At 45.0% G+C, this 23,198-nt stretch overlaps 1 protein-coding gene across 2 annotated transcripts in view; it reads right to left on the bottom strand.

Annotated features, from left to right (window-relative positions):
- Window positions 1-3,076, bottom strand: part of arfgef3 (ARFGEF family member 3) — an 83,235-nt gene extending 80,159 nt beyond the window's left edge. For both annotated transcript variants that reach the window (XM_033025969.1, XM_033025970.1), the window contains exon 1: window positions 2,606-3,076. In XM_033025969.1, coding sequence (XP_032881860.1) covers window positions 2,606-2,690 — 85 coding nt within the window. In that variant the 5' untranslated portion in view covers window positions 2,691-3,076. The remainder of the gene's footprint in view (window positions 1-2,605) is intronic.
- Between the last annotated feature and the right edge of the window lie 20,122 nt (window positions 3,077-23,198).

Here is a 23,198-nt window from a genome sequence, read left to right as displayed (position 1 = left end):
TATAGACTTCAATTACATTAAAAGACCATGGACCTAATACAGATAAATGGGATTATGTAGATAAGAACAACATGGCTAGTTTCAGTGCTGACTTTATGACCTTATAACAAAGGGATCTTGGGGTACAATTTATCTCCTATCAATTTGCATCACAGGTTAGCAAGGCCATTATAAAAAAGCAAACCAAGCATTGTGGCTTATTTCTTCAGGAAGGGAATTTAAAAGCAGGGAAGTTATGCCAAATCTATTTCAAATCTTCGGTGGACCATATGTTAGGTACTATGTACTGTTCTGATTGCCAAAATGACCCAGAGGAACTGGAGAATGTGTAGAGATTATTTACGAAGATGATAACAGAAGTGCAAGAGTATATGTTTCAGGTCCCTCTGTCTCTTTTATCTTAATGCGACTGAGGGGTGACCTCATGGAGATCTTTAAAATCAATATAAGACAGACCAAGAATTCCAATATGTAACATGGAAAAACATTTCAGTCTGCCAAGGGAGATGACAACGTAGAACTCACTGCCACAGGGAGAAACTGAAGCAAATAGTACAGGGTCATGTATGAGGAGGTTAGAGACATACACGAGGGAGAAGGGTAGGGAGATTCATGCTGGTAGATTTAGCTGAGGAAAGACAGGAGATGGCTTCTGACCTGGAGGTTTCTCATCTCAACATTTAATGTAATGCCATGTAAACTGCTTTTCTACCCCAAAGCACTTCAACACCAAATAAATACTTATGCAGTCATGGTGATAAAGTGGCCAGTTCACACATGAAGCTCCTATCACGATAATGACGTTTTAATATGGAAGATAAGACACAAAAGCTGGAGTAACTCAGCGGGACAGGCGGCATCTCTGGAGAGAAGGAATGGGCGACGTTTCGGGTCGAGACCTTCATCACTCTGAAGAAGTGTCTCAACCCGAAACATCGCCCATTCTTCTCTCCAGAGACGCTGCCCATTCTTCTCTCCAGAGATGCTGCCTGTCCTGCTGAGTTACTCCAGCATCTGCAGTTCCTTCCTACACTAGAAGTTTTAATAATGTTGATTAGAGTTAAAATAATAGCATGTGTTCTTTTACATCGTAGATTTTACATCAATCTGCGACAGCATCAGAGGGCACTGATGACAATGATACATTCCCTCAAATGAAGACTTTGTCAATGTTTCAACGATTCTCTATTGTCACATATGTACAGCCCAGTGAAATTCTTTTGCACAACCCAGAAATGCACAGTTGCCACATTCTAGCACCTGTTACAAAGAAAAAATCCAAAGTCTGGTCCACATGTTGGAAGTACTGGAGTGCCTCCGATCCAGGTAAGCCCAGAGAAGCCCTGAGCTGCTGCAGGCCCGCGACCCAACGTCCCTCTCTTCACCTGACCACCTTTGTTCGTGTCTATGGAGTGTGACTTGAAGCAAAGACAAGGGTGCTATCCTCAACAACAACAACTGCTATCATAAATCTAGCACCCCGAATGTAGCTTCACTGAAGGGAGACCCAGAGAGGGGGAAAAAAAGGCAGGATTTTTCTCTCATTTTTTCAAATTTCAGATTCATTACCTCTCCTGTTATTTTCACCTCTCAGAGGCTGGTTGGAATCTGGAACGCACTGCCCAGTGGAGTAAAGTACACTGACAACACTTATATATCTGGACGAGCCCTGGAAACACCACAACATTAATGCCACCAACTGAATGCTGCCAAATAGGATTACTGTAGACAGATAACTGCAAGTTGACATGGCCAAGGTGAGCCAAAGGGCCTGTTTCAGTGCCTCAAGACGCAGTGACTCAGTCACAGTTTTACCACTCTCTTCTGCGTGGCAGCACCTCCACAAACATTTGCATCATTCAACCTTCCTCAGACTACACCCGTCCACCTGGTCTACCCCTCCCCTCTCCCAAACTTAAAAGTTGCTGCACTCCTAACCTCGCAATGCTGAAGAAAGATCGCCGACGTAACACACTGGCTCTGCTTCTCTCCCCGCAGATGCTGCCTGACATGCAGAGTATTTCCAGCACTTTCAAGTCTTATTCGAAAGCACGAGGATATATACCTTCTACAGAGACTTTTGGCGACTTGGAATGGAATAGCTGGAACAAAGATGAAGGGAAGATGCAAAAGCATTTTCCAAAATGGAACGGGGTAAAAATTTGGAAAATAAACATTTGCAGAGTGAGAATTGGCTGAATGGTCACTGACTTGTGATATAATTCTATAATAAAAATCCTTAGAGAAATAATGTGACTGTGTATCCTATCAATGGGTTTCTCTCAGCAAGTAACCAGTGCCTCAGAACTCGCTTACCCCTGGCTGCAATGACCTTTTAAATTCCAAACGTAATTTAAATGTGCTGGAGTTAGGCAACGTTTCGGGCCGAACCCCTTCAGGTTTCGGCCCGAAACGTTGCCTATTTCCTTCGCTCCATAGATGCTGCTGCACCCGCTGAGTTTCTCCAGCATTTTTGTGTACATTCGATTTTCCAGCATCTGCAGTTCCTTCGTAAACATTTTAAGTGTGCTGCTCGGAAGCACAGCAGATTCACATATATGGGTGACAATTTATCGAGATAGAAAGGTGAAAGATGATCTCTTACCGCACGCTAAGGTGCAGGCATCTCTTAAAGGCTTGTATTTGCTTCCAGACGCTTCCTTCGATATCTTCTTCAAAATGTCATCCATCCCCACGGCAGGCAGGAGCAGGAAGGTTATATATCTGCGTTGAATCGGGATAAAGTCCCGTTTAAGATGCTGCTTGGCGTTGCATCAGCGTGCCGGGGGGGGGGGGGTCATTCATTCGCTGGGGGACTCATGAAATAAACACGGCCGGTCCACAGCCGGGAGGATTCCAGGGACACGTCTCGCTGGCAGGTAGAGAGACGACTGGGTAAATTGATTATAATAAGGAGACGCCGAGGGATTTTTTTTAAGGAGATGCAGGGAGACAGGATCAGTGCGCTGTTAATTGACTGATGCGCCGATACTGGGAGCCGGGCAGCTCAGCCTGAAAGAGCCCAGGTGCCGCCGAAGCCAACAGTCGCTGTACAGCTCACGCTCAGCACCATCTTCTCAGTGGGTGGATATGTGCACACACCAACATGCTGGCAGCCTCCAAAGCCTGGAGCCGGAGCGCACTGGAAGCACAGGGAGAATGAGAGCGAAACATCAAAGCAGTGCAGCTAAAAGCACATCAACATCTACTGGTGCCAGAACTAGCACACTTCAACAATATATATATATATATATATATACGGCGATTGTCAAAGGTCCTGATAGTTAACCTCGTGGATAACTTCCATTTATGCCATGAAGGGTCTTCGATCCAAAATGTTGTCTGAAAAAGAAAGTGTCGGAAATACTCAGCAGGTCAGGCAGCATCTGTGGGAAGAGAAACATAATTCATGTTTCAGGTTAAAGACCATTCATCAGAAGTATAGTCATAGGGTAAAACAGTACAGAAACAGGCCATTCAGCCCAACCTGTCCACATTGACCAAGTTGCCTACCTGAACTTTCATTTGCCTGCATTTGGCCCATTTCCCTCTAAACCTTTCCCACCCACCGCACCTGTCCAAATGTTTTTTAAGCACTATTATTGTATCTGCCTCTACCACTTTCTCTGGCAGCTCATTCCACATACCCGCAGCCTCTGTGTGAAAAGTCTGCCGCTGAGGTACCCTTTAAATCTTACCCGTCACGTGAAATCTTATGCCCGCTGCTTCTCTTTCCACAGATGCTTCCTGAGCTGTTCATTTTTATCTTGCCTTTTCTGTTTTAGATTTACAGCATCTGCAGCTTTTATGATCATTTACATGGGGCTTTTCATTGTCCCTTACACTCAGAATTGAGGTGTCATTCACTGTTGGAGGGGGCAACACTTTGCATACATCAGTGTGATAATCACCATCTGAGCAAATATTATGAGGGATCTGGTCAGGGTAGATGTAAGGAAGATGTTTCTTTGTGTGTGTGGCCAATTCACCAAGAGGGGTCTATATTAAAAGTAAAAGATCATTCATTGAAGGGAGATGAGGTGAAAAATATTCTCTAAGGGAGTGGAGATTCATAGATCATAGAACAGCCCCTTTAGCCCACAATGTCTGTGCCAAATGTGATGACAAGATCAAATAATCTCCTTTGCCTGCATATGATCCATATCCCTTTAATCCTTTCACCTCCATGTGCCTATCTAAAAGCTTCTTAAATGCCACTATTGTCTCTGCTTCCACCACCACTCCTGGCAGCATGTTACAGGGACCCACATGTGTAAAACATGCCACACACCTCCTTTCAACTTTGCCCATCAATTTAAAGCTATGCCCTCTAGTCTTTGTAATTTCCACACTGAGGTAAAAGTTCAAACTGTCTACCTTACCTATTCCTCTCATAATTTTATATAGTTCTGGGATTCTCTTCTCAAAAAGCAGCGGAAGCAGAGATTTTGAATAGCATAGTTTGATCCTTATCAACCTTATCCTTAGCGTGTGGTAAGAATGGTTAAAGGTTACCCACAAAGTTGAGGTTAAAAACAGACCAACCATGATTTTACAGAATGGAGGGTTAAGGGGCCTTGCCTGTTAGTTAACCACTCGTGATTTATATTTTTGAATGACCAGAAAATGTATTATCAGTGATGTATAGTTTGGAGATTTTGTTTCTGTAATGCCATGGGAGGTTTTACATGCACCCGAGAGGAATGCAGGGCTTCAGGTTAATATCACACTTGAGAGACAAGACATCTCTCACACAGGAGCTATAGCAAATCTTTTTCAGCATAATTCTCTGAACTCTCCCTTTCCCTCAATATTGGCCATTTTCTCATTAAACAACGTAGCAACCAATGCGGCAAGCAATGGTGGCCATTTACATGGCACTTTTACTGAGGTAACGTATCTCAGTGTGTTTCATAGGCTTCAACTAACAAACATTGACATTGAGGCACAGAGGTGGTATGAAGATATATGACCAACATTTATATTGTGGAGTTAGAATTTCAAAGAGCATCTGAAAGGAGTGGAAAGCGGCAGAGAAGTGGAGGACAATTTAGGGGAGGAAGAGATTGCTTCGACCGATGAAGGTATGGTAGCCAATGGTGGAATTATTATCAGGAGCACTCTAACCTTTGGATGTAATTATCTTGTCTCCGAGATCTTGGAATGATTGTCCTTTTTCTGAGAGTTTAGTTACTTTTCTCAATTTCTTTATTAATTCATGATTAAGGCATAATTCGAAAGAATAAAAAATGAGTCTCTCTTCCTATGGCTCTTGCAGATATTGCTTTCCTCAACATTCGCTCTAACCATTATCTGGGAAGACAAATCACCTTTAGTAATCACAGTATTTTAGCCATGAATAGGAAAGTACAGGCTGCATTACCTCCATGGGAGCACAAGAATTCAAATATAGATTTTTTTAAATATCTGAAAATAATAACTCGGTGCTTGCAAACATAGCTCTGGCGTATTGGATCTGTTCAGGAACAAAACTGGTTCAGTAAAGTTCCTTGGGGATGGGAAGTTCATTACCTGGTCTGGACTACACAAGACTTTAATCACACACAATTAAAATCATTATCAAAAGGCTCCAACCAAATTATTAAAATACGTTGTGTGATATCATCTTCTTTCAGATGTCATCCATTCAAAGTTCAGTTATAAAGCCACAAGTGGTTCATGGGGAAGATTCCCCACGCTAATTCTTGGTGCACAGGGAAGTGCAATAAATGTCAACCTTGTCAACAACGTCCTAGTCATAAGAAGTCATATATAATTTAGTTTAGTTCAGCTTAGAGATGCAGCGTGGAAACAGGCCTTCGGACCACCGTATCCATGCCGACTAACCCGTTCTATCTTGCACACTAGGGACAATTTACAGAAGTCAATTAACCTACAAACCTGCACATCTTTGGAATGTGGGGGAAAACCAGAGAACCTGAAGAAAATCCATGTAGTCGCAGGTAAAATATTCAAACTCCATACAGACAGCACCCATAGTCAGAATTGGACCCAGGTCTCTGGTGTTGAGAGGCAGCAACTCTACCACTGCACCAATGTGATTAACAAACACCCTAAATTCATGGTACCATTTTAACTTTTTTTAACCATATTTTGGTGTTGGAAATACATGCCTTTTTTTGTCAATACATGCCTTTTCGTGCCTTTTTTGTAATTTTATTATGCCTTTTTGCCTGCCCATTTCAGAGTTTTTTCACGCCTAAACATCCTGGCTCTACTTATTTCCATTAAAAGGCAAAATATCAATCTAAAATGAAAACAGATAATTCTGAAAATAATCCGCAAGTTGACCGTAACTGGTTCCGATGAAAGATCATCGACTGAAACATTAGACACACGGAACTGCAGATGCTGGTTTATAAAAAGACACAGTTCTGGGGTAAATCAACAGGCAGCATCTCTATAGATCATTGTTGGGCAATATTTCGTATCGCGACTCTTCTTCAGTCTGAAACATTAAAAGTTTCTCTCTCCTCAGTAGGTGTCTGACAGCCAGAATATTCTGTTAGTAAAGGGGAAAGTAGAGAGCTTGTTGTGCAGGTCAGAATCTCTCCCTCTTTCTTTTGAAATGGCTGGTGCAAGAGTATAGGTTCTATTGTATCCCACTACCTTCTCACTTGTGCCCATTATCGCGGGGAAGAAACTTGGCCAATTGCTGCAGGAATTGATCGTTTGATGAAAGAGCAAACTTGCATTTTCACAGTGTCAGGATATAACAAAGTACCTCTTAGCTAATTAAATGGTTCTGAAGTGTAGTCACTGCTGTAATCCTTGAAATTTGTCTGCCTATTTGTGCGCAGCAAGATCCCGCAAAAAGTAATGTGATAATCTGGCATTAGTGTTGATTAAAAGGTAAATATAAACAAACTGTCATTAAAACTGTTAGGAAGTAGGGTCATGTTTTTTTCGCATCGCTTGAGTAGGTGAGTCCTTGGTTTAAGATTTGAAATACACTGCATGATAACAACTCAAACATCCTGAAGGAATCTGTAATATTTTGATAGAGATCTGTCTGTTAATAAGATGCAGTAGTACTGGCAAAGCTAAATTCTTAATTTACAGTAATGTTTAATATTGAAGATGATTTAAAATCACAATCTCATAAATTGTCATTCAATTTTTAAAGTATATTGTATATTTTATTTTAAAATTATTTTTCCAATCATACGGGTATTGGTACGAGTTTATTATTATCACGTTCATCGAGCTACAGTGATAAACTTTGTTTTGCATGCTATCCAGGCAAATCATACCATAAATGAGTGCAACAGAGAAAGGGGACTGAGTACAGATATAGTGTTGCAGATGTAGCAGATAAAAACAATAGTGTAGAGGCCTCAACGAGGTAGACTGGGAGATCGGAAAATTCATCCCACTCATATGAGAGATCTGTTCAAGAGTCTGATAACACCGCGGAAGAAACTGTTCATGATTCTGGTGGTACGTGCATTCCAGCTTTTGCATCTGCCCGTCTGGAGAGGGGAGAAGACAGAAGACAGGGTGTGATGGGTCCATGATTATGTTGGCTCCATTCACGATGCCATGTGACGTATAGATGGAGTGGATGGGAGAGAGGCTGGTTTAGTGATGGACTGCGCTGCATCCACAACTCTGCAATTGTTTTGTGGTCTTGGACAGAACAGTTGCCAGACCAGCATAAAGTTGTCTTGTGTCAACACAAAGAAGAAGGGTCTTGATACGAAAGATCGCTTATTCATTTCCTCCACAGATGCTGCCTGACCTGCTGAGTTACTCCAGCACTATGTGTTCTGCTCAAGATTAAAGCATATGTAGTTCTTTGTGTCTCTGGTTACTGTATGCATTTGGATAGGATGCTTTCTATGGTCCACCTGTAGAAATTGGTAAGTTATTGGAAACATGAAGAATTTCCTTAACCTAATGGAAAAGTAGAGGCATTAGTGTGCTTTCTTGGTCGTAGTATCATTGTGTTTGAACCAGGACACACATTGATGATATGTACACCCATGAGTGTGATTCTACTCTGCGGCAGGTCCTGAATGCTGAACCGTTCATTGATAATGGCCGCCTCGCCAGCAGTCTGTCTTGTGTTCTGTTTTTATTATTTTAGGTATGTCTTGAATGTTTGTTTTGATGTCTCTTGGTATGTTTTATGTGGAGGGTGCTGGGGGGGGGGGTCAGGGAAAACTGTTTCCAGTCACTTACCTCGACGGAGATACAATTTTTTTCCGTGTCGCAGCTCCGTCCCCCTCCCCCCCCCGCAGCCTACAACGTAGAGTGGTGCGGCCTTTCCAGGCTTCAAGCCGCGGATGCGGCGCGGACCTGGAATCTTTTGCCGAGGATCGCCAGTGTTGGAGCTCCGACCGCGGGTAACACCGTGAAGCAGCGGTCTCCAGTAAGAAGCGGCCGACTCGGGAGCTCCATGCCGTGGCGTGTTCCAATCCGTCCCGACGCCTGAGTTCCGATCATCCCGACAAGAGGTCTTGAACAGCGGACCGTCGACAACGGCCCCGTTCAAAGGCCCCGACCACTGGTGAACAATGGAGGAAGATGACTGAACTTTATTGTCTTCAATCACAGTGAGGAATGTTGATTCCACTGTGGTGGATGTTTATATAGAACTTTACTTTATGTGCTGTGTGTATTTTTGCTTTTTACTTAGTATGGCTGTATGGTAACTCAAATTTCACTGTACTTTAATTGGCACATGTGACAATTAAATTGAATTTTGAATCTTGTGAGGCCAAATGCAAATTGGAGGAACAGCATCTCATATTTCTCTTGCAACCCAGTATGAAAATTAATTTCTCTAACTTCAAGTAACCCTTGCATTCCCTCTATCTCCATCCCTTCCCCTCCCTAGTCGTTGTACTAGTTTTACTGTCATCCTGCTGAGTTTCACTGTTTGCATCCACCTTCCCCACAGCTAACAATGGACCATTGTGAGCTCCACCTTTCCTTGATTTGCTGGCTTTGGTTTGTTATTTTTGCATATCTTTCATTAATTTGTTCTATGTACCTTTTAATATCTCCCGTTTCCCTCTCCCCTGACTCTCAGTCTGAAAATAGGGTCTCGACCTGAAACGTCACCTATTCCTTTTCTCCAGAGATGCTGCCTGGCCCGCTGAGTACTCCAGTTTTTTTGTGTCTATCATTGATTATAAATGTTGGACCGTAATGTTTTATATTGGATTAGAGTATGTCGTACGTTGATCGAGCATTTATGCACATATAGTAAGTGTTTATCCCAGCTCTCTTTTGAAATTTTTGTAGCTAGTTCTTGTTCCCAGTCTCTTCTAATACTATCGGTTGTAGGTATTTCTATATTCAAAATAATATTATATAAGTATGATATTAGATTTGCTGATTCAGCCTTTATCTTCATGGCTTCATCCAATAAGTCTGGGGGCATGTTATGATAGTCTTTTGTGTATTTTTTCAGATAGTCACGGGTTTGAAGATATTTGAAATATTGATTATTTTTCAAATTATATTTCAGTTGTAATTGTTGAAATGATAATAATTTTCCTAATTCATACAAGTCTCCGAGCGTTTTGATTCCTGTTCTTTCCCATTGTGTAAATGACTATATTATTCAAAAACTAAAATAAATAAACTTTTTCCCAATGTCTCACCCATTTGTGATAAATGTCAATCACAAGAAGCTAACATAGCGCACTCTTTTGTTTTCTGTATAAAAATTCAAAAATTCTGGAACGTAATATTTGAAATCTTCACAAAAATATTAAAATAAAACTTGTACCAAAAGCAGAATGGATCATTTTTGGAATATCGGAAGGTAACCCCGAATTAAATGTGTTTCAAAAGAACTTACTTAATTACGGGCTAATAATGGGAAAAAAGCTTATACTCAAATTTTGGAAAAATGCTCCAATACCAACAATAAAAATGTGGATTTCAAACATGTTCGAAACACTACACTTGGAAGAAATAAGACTCCTCCTCGCAGGCAAAGCAGATCACTTCCAAAAGACATGGTCTGCATTTACGGAACTATTACAAGCATAAGGTGCAATAGTAAGTTAAAATATAAAGGGTACCAGGAACTGGTAACGGGGGTATAAAATAATGTTTTAATAGAAACATGGTTGGTATATCCTTTTTTGCGGAGTTTATAATAGAGCGATTGTTTTTCCTTTCTTCTTTTTTTCTTTTCTTTCTAGGGTCTTATTTCCTTTCTTTACTTCCTTCTCTAATTTCTTCCCTAAGGGGCTCTCTTCTCCCAACACTTTCCTGCACCTTCACGATTCTTGCTCACTTTCCTTACTTCTTTTATTTCTATCTTTTTTAAAGCTAAAAAAACGAAGTGGTACAACATAATGTAATAAGATATATGTGATGTGTATTAATGTAATTTACTGTACTGCTAATAAAAATAAAATTTAATAAATAAATAAATAAATGTTGGACCGCAGAATCATTTTGACAATGACACTACTAAGGCGGGGTTGAAGTCGCCGTCCAGTCCAGGCCGTAGAGTGAGCACCCGGCTGGTGTTGCAATCCAATCCGTGTAAGTCGCATCCCGGTTTTTCAGTCTCACTTTTTCAGATGCCGTCAATGTTTTTCCAGCTTCCTGGTATTTGCAGCGTCATTCGTCCACCAGCGGCAACCTGGGACGTCAGCTCCGTGTGGCCGGGGCTCTGGAGAGCAAGTGAGGGATTAACAAGCTGCGCAGAGCAGTTCAGATGCATGTAAGAGGTGATTGCCGACGTGTCCTACACCCTTCCTTAGGTCAAAGACCATTCATGACAACAACAAAAACGCATTTAACCCAAATAAACTTGCAAATTGCATCCATCAGTGGTGATAAGTAACGAGTCTGAAAAAATCAGCCCGAAACGTCAGCCATCCTTTTCTCTCCAGAGATGCTGCCCGTCCCGCTGAGTTACTCCAGCATTTTGTGTCTATCTTCGATTTAAACCAGCATCTGTAGTTCCTTTCGACCCATCCTTTTTCTCCAGAGATGCTGCCCAACTTGCTGGGTAGCAACCAGCACTTTGTGTCCATCTTCAGTAATTATACCCGCGTCTGTTTTGTTGGTGTTTGCATTTGTAAGGCACTTTCCAGCATTTCCTACCACGTTAAAACACTTAACAGGTAATGAACACTCGAAAGGTAGTCAAGAGTTTTATTTGTCACATGTGCAACTGCACAGTTAATATTATAGTGGTGTGCACAGCAAGTTCCCACAGCAACATGGAAACGGCATGGAAAGCCATTCAGCCCTACACGAGCACCTTCCTACAGATTAGGGACAATTTACAATATGTTTTACCAATGCCTATTAACCTACAAAGCTGCACGTCGGTTCTCTGGAAACTTTCAAGAGGGAGCTTGATAGAGCTCTTAAAGATAGCAGTCAGGGGATATGGGGAGAAGGCAGGAACGGGGTACTGATTGGGGATGATCAGCCATGATCACATTGAATGGTGGTGCTGGCTCGAAGGGCCGAATGGCCTACTCCTGCACCTATTGTCTATTGAGGCGTGGACTGGCTCTGTGTAAGATCCAGCCGGTCCCATTTATTGCCCACTCCCCCTCCCCTTTCAGATGTGAGTGCAGCTCCCTCTTGTATACTGCCGCTGACTGCCCCCAGGATTCCCCCCCCCCCCCCCCGGGAGAGTATTCCAGACCTGAGCGGCACCAGAGGCACGGCTGGCAGAGCCATCATCTCACATAACTCCAGTCACCTGGGTTCGAACCTGACCTCTGGTGCCGTCCGTGTGGAGTTTGCATGTTCTCCCTGTGACCCTGTCGGTTTCGCCCCGGGTGCTCCGGTTTTCTCCCACATCCCAGAGATGTGAGTTGGTCACCTAACCGACCACTGTCACTCACCCCTAGTATGCATGGACCAAGATTATGTATAAGCAGGTTACTGGGTGGGGATTATTGTTAAATGGATATTACATCAAGATTGTGTGAATTACTACTGAATTATTAGAAAAAGGGACCAGAGAGAGTGCGGAAAGCATAAAAATACACACTTAATGTTTCACCATCTTGGCTGGAGATGGATAAAAAGTCACATCGATAAATTAAATTGCTTAGTAGGAAACAAAGTGTACCCAGATACTTACCCCAATTAAAAGGCATTTGGACAGGTACATGGATAGGAAAGGTTTAGAGCGACATGGGCCAAACGCGGGCAGGAAGGACTAGCGCAGATGGGACATTTTGGTCGGCATGGGCAAATTGGGCCGGAGTGCCGGTTTCCGCGATGTATAACTCTAGGCAGGTACGCGGTAGAATCTGGGAGAAGCTGACGAGGAGAATAAAAACGGATCTGAGTTTGAGTTTTGTTTATTGTCACGTGTGCCGAAGTACAGTGAAAAGCTTTTGTTGCGTGCTAACTAAACATGGGATTAGTGGCATTAGGTATAAGGTGGATGGTGCATTAAAGGGTCTGTTCCCTTGCTGAATCTCTATGACTGACTCTAATCTGTGGAAGAAAAACAATCTTCATTTCATTTTTTGTCATTTGTTTATTTAATACTTGAAATTATATTCTGCTGCAGTGGCATGTAAGATCGAGTATCAGAATCAATATCCCAGGCCTCTGCATGCCTGCACAGATCTTGATCCGTGATGGTCCTGAATTCCTTCATTTGTAGTTGCAATGCAAGGTCATTCCCAGTAATATGTTTGCTGGTACTTCAGTCTCAGTGCTCTTGTTCTCTGCAAAGCTATTGCATTCCAGCTTCCCCTAGGGTCCAGCAGAGACACAGATCTACTAAAACATGCAGAAGATAGGCACAGACATAGACTTCAGACTGAAGAAAGTTCTCGACCTAAAACGTCACCTATTCCTTTTCTCCAGAGATGCTCTTTGACCCGCTGAGTTAGTCCAGCTTTTTGGGTCTATCATTGGTTTAAAACAGCATCTGCGGTTCCTTCCTACTAAAACATGCAAACCAGAATCTGGGTAAGAAATCATACATCTTTCTATCATTAAACATCAGAAGTATTGTGTGCAAAACATGGTGCCATTTCCAGTTTGACAGCTGCTAATGATGTTCTGTCAATCGAAAGTCACTCTAATAACTCCAGGACTAAATTAAAACAAACAACTTCTCATGTAATATGTTGAAATAAGAAGCCGTCCACATTTTCAGGTCGATTTTTAAAATTCCATAACACTGTTTTGGGGAAGATCAGAGAGGATGTAGTGGTTCCATGTTGACCAACAGTCAGTATTCCGTTTAGTTTAGATTAAAGATAGCGTGGATACAGGCCCTTCGGCCCACCGAGTCTGCACCGACCAGCGATCACCATACACTAGCACTATCCTACACAATAGGGACAATTTACAATTTTTAATGAAGCTAGTTAATCTACAAACCTGTACGTCTTTGGAATGTAGGAGGAAACCAGAGGACCCGGGGAAAACCCACGCGGTCACGGGGAGAAAATACAAACTCCATACAGACAGCACCCTAGTCAGGATCGAACCCGGGTCTCTAGTGCTGTAAGGCAGTAACTCTACCACTGTGCCACATAAGAGATTAGTATACAAACTTAAAGCACACGGTATTGGGGGTTCAGTATTGATGTGGATAGAGAACTGGCAGGCAGACAGGATGCAAAGAGTAGGAGTAAACGGGTCCTTTTCAGAATGGCAGGCAGTGACTAGTGGGGTACCGCAAGGCTCAGTGCTGGGACCCCAGCTATTTACAATATATATTAATGATTTGGACGAGGGAATTGAATGCAACATCTCCAAGTTTGCGGATGACACGAAGCTGGGGGGCAGTGTTAACTGTGAAGAGGATGCTAGGAGGCTGCAAGATGACTTGGATAGGCTGGGTGAGTGGGCAAATATATGGCAGATGCAGTATAATGTGGATAAATGTGAGGTTATCCACTTTGGTAGCAAAAACAGGAAAGTAGACTATTGTAAAGGAGTGATTACTGACACACTGTAAGCTTTACCGTGAGTTTAATATAGCACGTGGCACACACGTCCCAGCACTGACTGCATCCAGTCTTCAGGCGTACTGGAACCTAGTGGGAGGAACAAAGGGAGGATACTACAGTTATACTAATATGATGGGGCGTGGTTAGTGGTGATGAGGTAACTACATTATAGGTTGCATGCATAACCCATCTACATCCTTCCCCTTACAATTCAAACAAGTTACTACAGTGGCAGGTTTATTATACAGTACCTGCAAAGCTAAGCATATTCTCCGTAGCAAGCCGGAGGTTTTACAATCCGACCCGAGCGAGTGCGCACAGCACCTTCACCCTCCCCACCCGAAAGAATAGGAAGAGGGACAGGAACAGAAACAGGAGGGGGAGAGAAGATGGGTGGGGAACCCAGCTTGGAGGGGGAGCGGAGAGGCACAGGTGAGCCAGGTGAGAATGAAGGGGTAGAACGAGCTGAAGTTGGAGAGAGAGAAGACCTTGCAGGAGACAGCAGAGCCTGGGGAGCAAACCCGGGAGGAGCAGGGGGGGGGGTACCCGAGGCAAAAGGACCGACCGTGGCATGCAGGGAGCAGATGGTACGTTAGTGGAGGAAGGCTCGACACGCGATGGAGGGGTATACTGAATCGCAGGAGGTGGTTTGGGCTCGTTAACCGCCAACGGGTGCTGGCGGCTGCGTCGGTATACAGTCCCTTCGAAATCCACGAGGTAGGACCGTGGCGCGCTGTCAAACCCGACGACGGTGGCAAGTCGGGAATAGCCGGTGGGCGTCTGCAAACGGACGACCTGTCCAGGCATCAGTGGAGAAAGAGGGCGGCAGGATTTATCATGCGATCGGCGCTGGATCTCGTGCTTCTGGGCAATACGTTTCTGGACATCAGCAGGCTGCAGGACTTTGGGCATCAGGGACTGCTGGGCAATAGGCATTGGAGGGCGGACAACACGGGACATAAGTCGCTGGGCAGGGGATCCCATGGTACTGTCTCTGGAAATGTTGCGAAGGTTCAGGAGACCCTGATAGAAATCCCCGTTCGCGAGGCGGGTCTGTTCAAGCAGGTGTTTAGCGCTGCGGACCGCCCGTTCAGCTAGACCATTGCTTTGCGGGTACTCCGGGCTGCTGGTGAAATGATTAAAGTTCCACTTTGCAGCAAACGCTCGAAACTCGGCGCTGGTGAACTGGCGTCCGTTGTCTGTCTGCAGCCGGACAGGGGAACCAAACATGGCAAAGTGGCGGCGAAGTTTGCTGATCACCATCTCGGAGGTGATGGCAGGGAGGAGATCCACCTCGAACCAATTTGAGTAAGAGTCTACTAGCACAAGGTATTGCCTCCCACGCCAGTCGAAAATATCGGCAGCCAGAGAAGACCAGGGCATGTCAGGGGCAGGCTGCTGCAAAAGTGGCTGTCTTTGCTGATGCGGGGCAGGAGAGTTACAGTCCGGACAGGAATCCACCCTGGCCTGGATGTACTTAGCCATGGCCGGCCAGTAGTACTGTTCCTGGGCATGCGAGATAGTGGCATCTGCCCCGGGATGACCCATGTGGGCGGCGTCAAAATACAAGCCATGCAGCGAGGCAGGGATGACCACTTTGTGTCCTTTGATAATAATGCCGTCACGGAGGACTAACTCATCGCGGACCAAAAAATAGGGGTGGACGCTGGCAGGCAACGAATTCCGTTTGGTGGGCCACCCGCGCTTGATGACAGCAGCAAGCTGCTGCAGGTCGGGGTCGTTAGCGGTATGTTCAACCAAGCACTGTAGTTGCTGAGAAGGGACGAAGTTAACGTTCAGTACCTGTAAGTCCGACTGCTCGAAGGGGCGCATCAGCAACATGCATCTCGGTGTCCCTCTTATATATGATTTTAAAGTCAAAGCGCTGTAGCTGCAGCATCATCCGCTGGAGCCTGGCAGGAGCGCAGTGTATAGGCTTGTTCAGTATCGTTACCAGTGGCTGGTGATCCGTCTCAACGGTGAACCTGGTGCCAAATAGGAAGTCCTTAAACTTCGAACACGCGAAAACCACCGCCAGCAGCTCCTTCTCTATCTGAGCATAGCGCTGCTCTGTGTCCGTCATGGTCCGAGAGGCATAGGAGATGGGCAGCAGCGAGTCATCAGCGTGGGGTTGCAGGTAGGCAGCACCCAGACCAAATCGAGAGGCGTCGCAAGTGACCACGATCGGACGCAGTAGATCAAAGAACTTCAGGGTAGGTGTGCTGACCAGCCTCGTCTTTAGCAGGTCGAACGCCTGCTGGTGGTGTGGAAACCATGCACAGGCAATGTCCTTTTTAGTGAGCTGTCTCAGGGGTGCGCTCAACTCGCTGAGGTCGGGGATAAACTTCCCCAGGTAATTCACCATACCCAGGAAACGCTGCAGACTGACAACGTCTGTCGGGGCGGGCAGCTCTGAGATGGCGCTGGTCTTTTGCGGGTCTGGCTTCAACCCTTGGGCCGTGAAAATGTGGCCGACATATGTGACCTCAGGCACCCGGAACTTGCACTTTGACCGATTGAGCTTCAAATTTATCTGCCGAGCACGGTCCAAAATCCGCCGGAGGTTGTGGTCATGTTCGGCCACATCCCTCCCATAGACCAGTATGTCGTCCACAATAATCGCGCAGGGCAGACCTGCAAACAATTGTTCCATTGAACGCTGAAATACCTCGCTGGCAGAGTTGATGCCGAACGGCATCCGCAAAAACTTAAACCTGCCGAAGGGCGTGCTGAACGTGGTCAGGTCCGTGGAGCGTTTGTCCAGGGGTATCTGCCAAAACGAACTTCTGGCATCGAGGACGGAGAACACAGTGGCCTGTCCCACCTGGGCGGCAACATCTTCGACAGTCCTCATGGGGTAGTGGGGCCGTTTAATCGCCATATTCAAGTCCTTGGGGTTGATGCATACCCGTATCTCATTTTTTCCTTTCTTCAACGTGGCGACCATGGTGGAGACCCATTCGGTTGGATCGCTGACAGCCTCCAGCACTCCCATGTTGACCATGTCCTTCAGCATACTCTCCACCTTTCATGGCAAAATACACTCTATGGGGTGGACGGATCACAGGCACCACAGATGGGTCAGTCACGATCTTGTACACCAACGGCAGCTTCCCCAACTTGTCGTCAAACGGGTCTGGGTACTCAGATAGTGGATCCATCACAGCTTGCACCTCGTGGACCGTAGGGTCAAACGACACCAGACCAAGATCCTGGCAGGCCTGGTTGCTCAGCAACGTCACACAGTCACTGTCCAGAATGAAGAAAGACAGGTCCTGGGAAGATTTCTGCAGCACGCAGTGGAAAGTCGCCCTCCCCACAGGTGTTAGTTCCTCTCCCCCATAGGCACGCAAAACAGAGCGGTCTGCAATCAGCAGCTCATTATTCCTTATCTGGTGGAACAGCTTTGTTGACATTACGTTCACTTTTGCCCCCGTGTCAAGTTTAGCAGAGAAGGACTTATTGTTTACAGTTATGTTCACAGAAGGATCGGGGAGGCGAGATCGGCTGTGGAGGAGAGTGTAAATACTTACATCTCCCGTGGAAAAGCTGAGCTCAGAGTCGGGGGCAGCGTCAACAGAGGGCTGAGAATCCATCTCGCTATCAACTTGCAGAAGGTTGTTTAGGAGTTGTCTGGGAGCTGAGGGCACTTTCCCACGGGAACGGCAGGCAGCTGCAAAATGGTTTCTTCTCCCGCAGAAATTGCAGGTCTTCCCAAGGGCTGGGCACTGTGATTCTGTGGAGTGCACGTAATTGCAGTTTGGACACTTTTGAGATCTCGGGTCCCGGGGTGTACGAACGGGCCGCGGTGGAGGGCGAAAGTTGTCCTTCATCCGTCGTTGTCCAGCAACACCAGTTAGATTTATGGCTCGGTTGTCAGACCCCCTCTGTCCATGAGGAGGGGTGACCACTTCGGCGATGCGGCACGCATGCATTGCCTGAGTCAGGGTTAGGTCAGGCCGTTGCAGCAGGTCGGCACGTAGCTTCTGATCAATCATGCCAGTGACGAGAATGTCTCTGGTGAGCTGGTCGCGCATGGTTTCAAATCGGCACCGCTGGGCAAGGTGCCGCAGGTCGGCGATGAAGCATTCAACAGGTTCATCCGGCTGTTGCTTGCGTGAGAAGAACCTGGCCCGCTCCAGTATACGGTTGGAGGGCAGGTCGCATATCTCGGCGAACTTGCGCAAAAGACATACCGGGTCGTCGGCCGATTCAGCTGGCTCGACCGGCTGGTCGTTGTCATCCAGGACCGCTGGTTCGTAGACAAAGGCTTGAGCTCTCTTCATTGCGTCGGGACCGGCCAGGTTGAGCAGGAGTGAGGCTTTGACCGCGGCTGGGTCGTTCCGGTGCGCGATACTGACAAAGTGAGTGTAGTCCATCACAAAAGTCGATCATCGCTCCGCAATGTCAGCGTCGAAGACAAGGGGAGATGGCTTTCGGCACGAGGATGCCATATCTAGGGAAACCCAACACTGGGCACTGACGGGGACAAAGAAAATAAAAACCGATAAACGGGAAACGCGAGTTTAAACTTCTGACACCATGTAAAGGAGTGATTACTGACACACTGTAAGCTTTACTGTGAGTTTAATATAGCACGTGGCACACACGTCCCAGCACTGACTGCATCCAGTCTTCAGGCGTACTGGAACCTAGTGGGAGGAACAAAGGGAGGATACTACAGTTATACTAATATGATGGGGCGTGGTTAGTGGTGATGAGGTAACTACATTATAGGTTGCATGCATAGCCCATCTACAACTATTATCTGAATGGTGGCCGATTAGGAAAAGGGGAGATGCAACGAGACCTGGGTGTCATGGTACACCAGTCATTGAAAGTAGGCATGCAGGTGCAGCAGCCAGTGAAGAAAGCGAATGGTATGTTAGCATTCATAGCAAAATGATTTGAGTATAGGAGCAGGGAGGTTCTACTGCAGTTGTACAGGGTCTTGGTGAGACCACACCTGGAGTATTGCGTACAGTTTTGGTCTCCTAATCTGAGGAAAGGCATTCTTGCCATAGAGGGAGTAAAGAGAAGGTTCACCAGACTGATTCCTGGGATTTCATAGAAACATAGAAACATAGAAATTAGGTGCAGGAGTAGGCCATTCGGCCCTTCGAGCCTGCACCGCCATTCAATATGATCATGGCTGATCATCCAACTCAGTATCCCGTACCTGCCTTCTCTCCAGATCCCCTTAGCCACAAGGGCCACATCTAACTCCCTCTTAAATATAGCCAATGAACTGGCCTTGACTACCCTCTGTGGCAGAGAGTTCCAGAGATTCACCACTCTGTGTGAAAAAAGTTCTTCTCATCTCGGTTTTAAAGGATTTCCCCCTTATCCTTAAGCTGTGACCCCTTGTCCTGGACATCCCCAACATCGGGAGCAATCTTCCTGCATCTAGCCTGTCCAACCCCTTAAGAATTTTGTAAGTTTCTATAAGATCCCCTCTCAATCTCCTAAATTCTAGAGAGTATAAACCAAGTCTATCCAGCCTTTCTTCATAAGACAGTCCTGACATCCCAGGAATCAGTCTGGTGAACCTTCTCTGCACTCCCTCTATGGCAATAATGTCCTTCCTCAGATTTGGAGACCAAAACTGAACGCAATACTCCAGGTGTGGTCTCACCAAGACCCTGTACAACTGCAGTAGAACCTCCCTGCTCCTATACTCAAATCCTTTTGCTATGAAAGCTAACATACCATTCGCTTTCTTCACTGCCTGCTGCACCTGCATGCCTACTTTCAATGACTGGTGTACCATGACACCCAGGTCTCGCTGCATCTCCCCTTTTCCTAGTCGGCCACCATTTAGATAATAGTCTGCTTTCCTGTTTTTGCCACCAAAATGGATAACCTCACATTTATCCACATTATACTGCATCTGCCAAACATTTGCCCACTCACCCAGCCTATCCAAGTCACCTTGCAGTCTCCTAGCATCCTCCTCACAGCTAACACTGCCCCCCAGCTTAGTGTCATCCGCAAACTTGGAGATATTGCCTTCAATTCCCTCATCCAGATCATTAATATATATTGTAAATAGCTGGGGTCCCAGCACTGAGCCTTGCGGTACCCCACTAGTCACTGCCTGCCATTGTGAAAAGGACCCGTTTACTCCTACTCTTTGCTTCCTGTTTGCCAGTCCAGTTCTCTATCCACATCAATACTGAACCCCCAATGCCGTGTGCTTTAAGTTTGTATACTAATCTCTTATGTGGGACCTTGTCGAAAGCCTTCTGGAAGTCCAGATACACCACATCCACTGGTTCTCCCCTATCCACGCTACTAGTTACATCCTCGAAAAATTCTATAAGATTCGTCAGACATGATTTACCTTTTGTAAATCCATGCTGACTTTGTCCAATGATTTCACCACTTTCCAAATGTGCTGCTATCCCATCTTTAATAACTGACTCTAGCAGTTTCCCCACTACCGATGTTAGACTAACTGGTCTGTAATTCCCCGTTTTCTCTCTCCCTCCCTTCTTAAAAAGTGGGGTTACGTTTGCTACCCGCCAATCCTCAGGAACTACTCCAGAATCTAAAGAGTTTTGAAAGATTATTACTAATGCATCCACTATTTCTGGAGCTACTTCCTTAAGTACTCTGGGATGCAGCCTATCTGGCCCTGGGGATTTATCGGCCTTTAATCCATTCAATTTACCCAACACCACTTCCCGGCTAACCTAGATTTCACTCAATTCCTCCAACTCCTTTGACCCGCGGTCCCCTGCTATTTCCGGCAGATTATTTATGTCTTCCTTAGTGAAAAAGGAACCAAAGTAGTTATTCAATTGGTCCGCCATATCCTTGTTCCCCATGATCAACTCACCTGTTTCTGACTGCAAGGGACCTACATTTGTTTTAACTAATCTCTTTCTTTTCACATATCTATAAAAACTTTTGCAGTCAGTTTTTATGTTCCCTGCCAGTTTTCTTTCATAATCTATTTTTCCTTTCCTAATTAAGCCCTTTGTCCTCCTCTGCAGGTCTCTGAATTTCTCCCAGTCAGGACTTTCATATGAAGAAAGACTGGATAGACTCGGCTTGTACTCGCTGGAATTTAGAAGATTGAGGGGGGATCTTATAGAAACTTACAAATTAGGTTGGACAGGCTAGATGCAGGAAGATTGTTCCCGATGTTGGGGAAGTCCAGAACAAGGGGTCACAGTTTAAGGATAAGGGGGAAATCTTTTGGGACTGAGATGCGAAAACCATTTTTCACACAGAGAGTGGTGAATCTCTGGAATTCTCTGCCACAGAGGGTAGTTGAGGCCAGTTCATTGGCTATATTTAAGAGGGAGTTAGATGTGGCCCTTGGGGCTAAAGGTATCAGGGGGTATGGAGAGAAGGCAGGTACAGGATACTGAGTTGGATGATCAGCCATGATCATATTGAATGGCGGTGCAGGCTCAAAGGGCCGAATGGCCTACTCCTGCACCAATTTTCTATGTCTATGTCTAATGCCTCCTGTAATGTCTCCCATTAATAAAACAGGTTACTATGTTTCAGAGCTTGCTGCGGGTGAATTGGCGGGGCCATTCCCCACATTACCATGATAATATTTAAAGGGTGCTCCACCTTGCAAAGTAGTTCACATATTTAAGCATTGTGTATTTTGGGTACGATTGGAGAGGCTATAGAGAAGATGCACCAGGATGTTTACAGAGATGGATTGTTTCATGTTATGTCTGCCAAAATAAATGCTGCAATTCAGGTGTGTTTGACATGCATAATATAAAATATTAGATTGACTCTGTTCCGGTTACACAGTGAATACAATATTATTGAAAGCAGTGTAAGTTTAAATGCATGATCCAGAATGGTTTGTTTGTACAAAGAGCTTACATCTGAAATAAACTAACCTTATCCAAAACCTTATGTTGGTGGTGTTTATTTTTATTTTAGTTCTTTACAGTTTTTCTCTTCCCTCAGCACAATTTATATCATCATTTGAATTAAATTTAAATAGCAGAGTAGGAATTATTGTCAATTTGCTATAAATAGGTTATCAGTGCTTCTTAAATTATTTCAGTGTCATTCACCCTTGAGTCTTTATCACAAAATAGTAAGATTAAACGAGAACTTACCAGTTTGAAGTTTGATCTTTATTTTATTAGAAGTTACGGTGAGCCATTACATGAAGAACCCCGCCAGTGCGCATGCGTATCAATCTTCAAAGCAGCGGTGTGAAATCACAGATAACAGCAGTCGAAGTAACATAGTAAGACTTACAGAAGACTAGAACTACCAGATGATCTTTGTGATTATGAGGGTGGGAGCGGAGGGCACGTAATCGCTCACCGTAACTCCTCATAAAATAAAGATCAAACTTCAAACTGGTAAGTTCTCGTTTAATCTTACTATTTTGTGATAAAGACTCAAGGGTGAATGACACTGAAATAACCCTGCCGCACCAACTCCGATGAAGGATAAAGAAAAGCTAAAAGGCAAGCTCACCATCGCTTATGTAAATGTGCTTACTTCCTAGTCAAGAGTTCAAGAGAGAGTTGGATATAACCCTTAGGGCTAACAGAATCAAGGGATATGGGGAGAAAGCAGGATTGGGGTACTGATTCTGGATGATCAGCCATGATCATATAGTGAATGGCAGAGCTGGCTTGAAGGGCCAAATGGCCTACTCCTGCATCTATTTTCTATATTTCTAGTCATGATAGGAGAGGTTCATCCTGATCCTTGGTGAGAATATGTGACCACAATCTTTCCTGCTCAAGTTCCTACTGCTGTAAACTTTGCTGCAAACATTTATACTTGAGCAGGTTTTCCACTACGCACTCAACAAAATTATAACAGGGAAACAAAACATGTCCAAGAGATTTCCAAGCTCATGTCCCACAACATCCACCAGAGGGCAGCACCTCCACAAATGAATTTGTTTTGATGTAATCCTTTGTCCTGAGAGTGCTTAAAAAGTAAAACATTTCGGCCAAGCTCGGAGGCTTTACAGGTGGCACAGTGACGCAGTGATAGAGTTGCTGCCTTACAGCACCAGAGACCCGAGTTTGATCCTGACTATGGGTGCTGTCTTTACGGAGCTTGTACGTTCTCCTTAAGACCTGCGTGGGTTTTCTCCGGGTGCTCTGGCTTCCGCCAAAACTCCAAAGACGTCCAGGTTAGTATGCTAATTGGCTTGGTTAATATTGTAAAATGTCCATATTAGTGTTAGTGTGCGGGGAATGCTGGTTGGCGCAGACTTGATGGGCCAAATGGCATGTTTCCACACTGTATCTA

This window comes from Amblyraja radiata, chromosome 8 (assembly GCF_010909765.2).
Source record: "Amblyraja radiata isolate CabotCenter1 chromosome 8, sAmbRad1.1.pri, whole genome shotgun sequence".
Classification (NCBI taxonomy): Eukaryota; Metazoa; Chordata; class Chondrichthyes; order Rajiformes; family Rajidae; genus Amblyraja; species Amblyraja radiata.
This window is presented reverse-complemented; position numbering and strand designations above follow the sequence as displayed.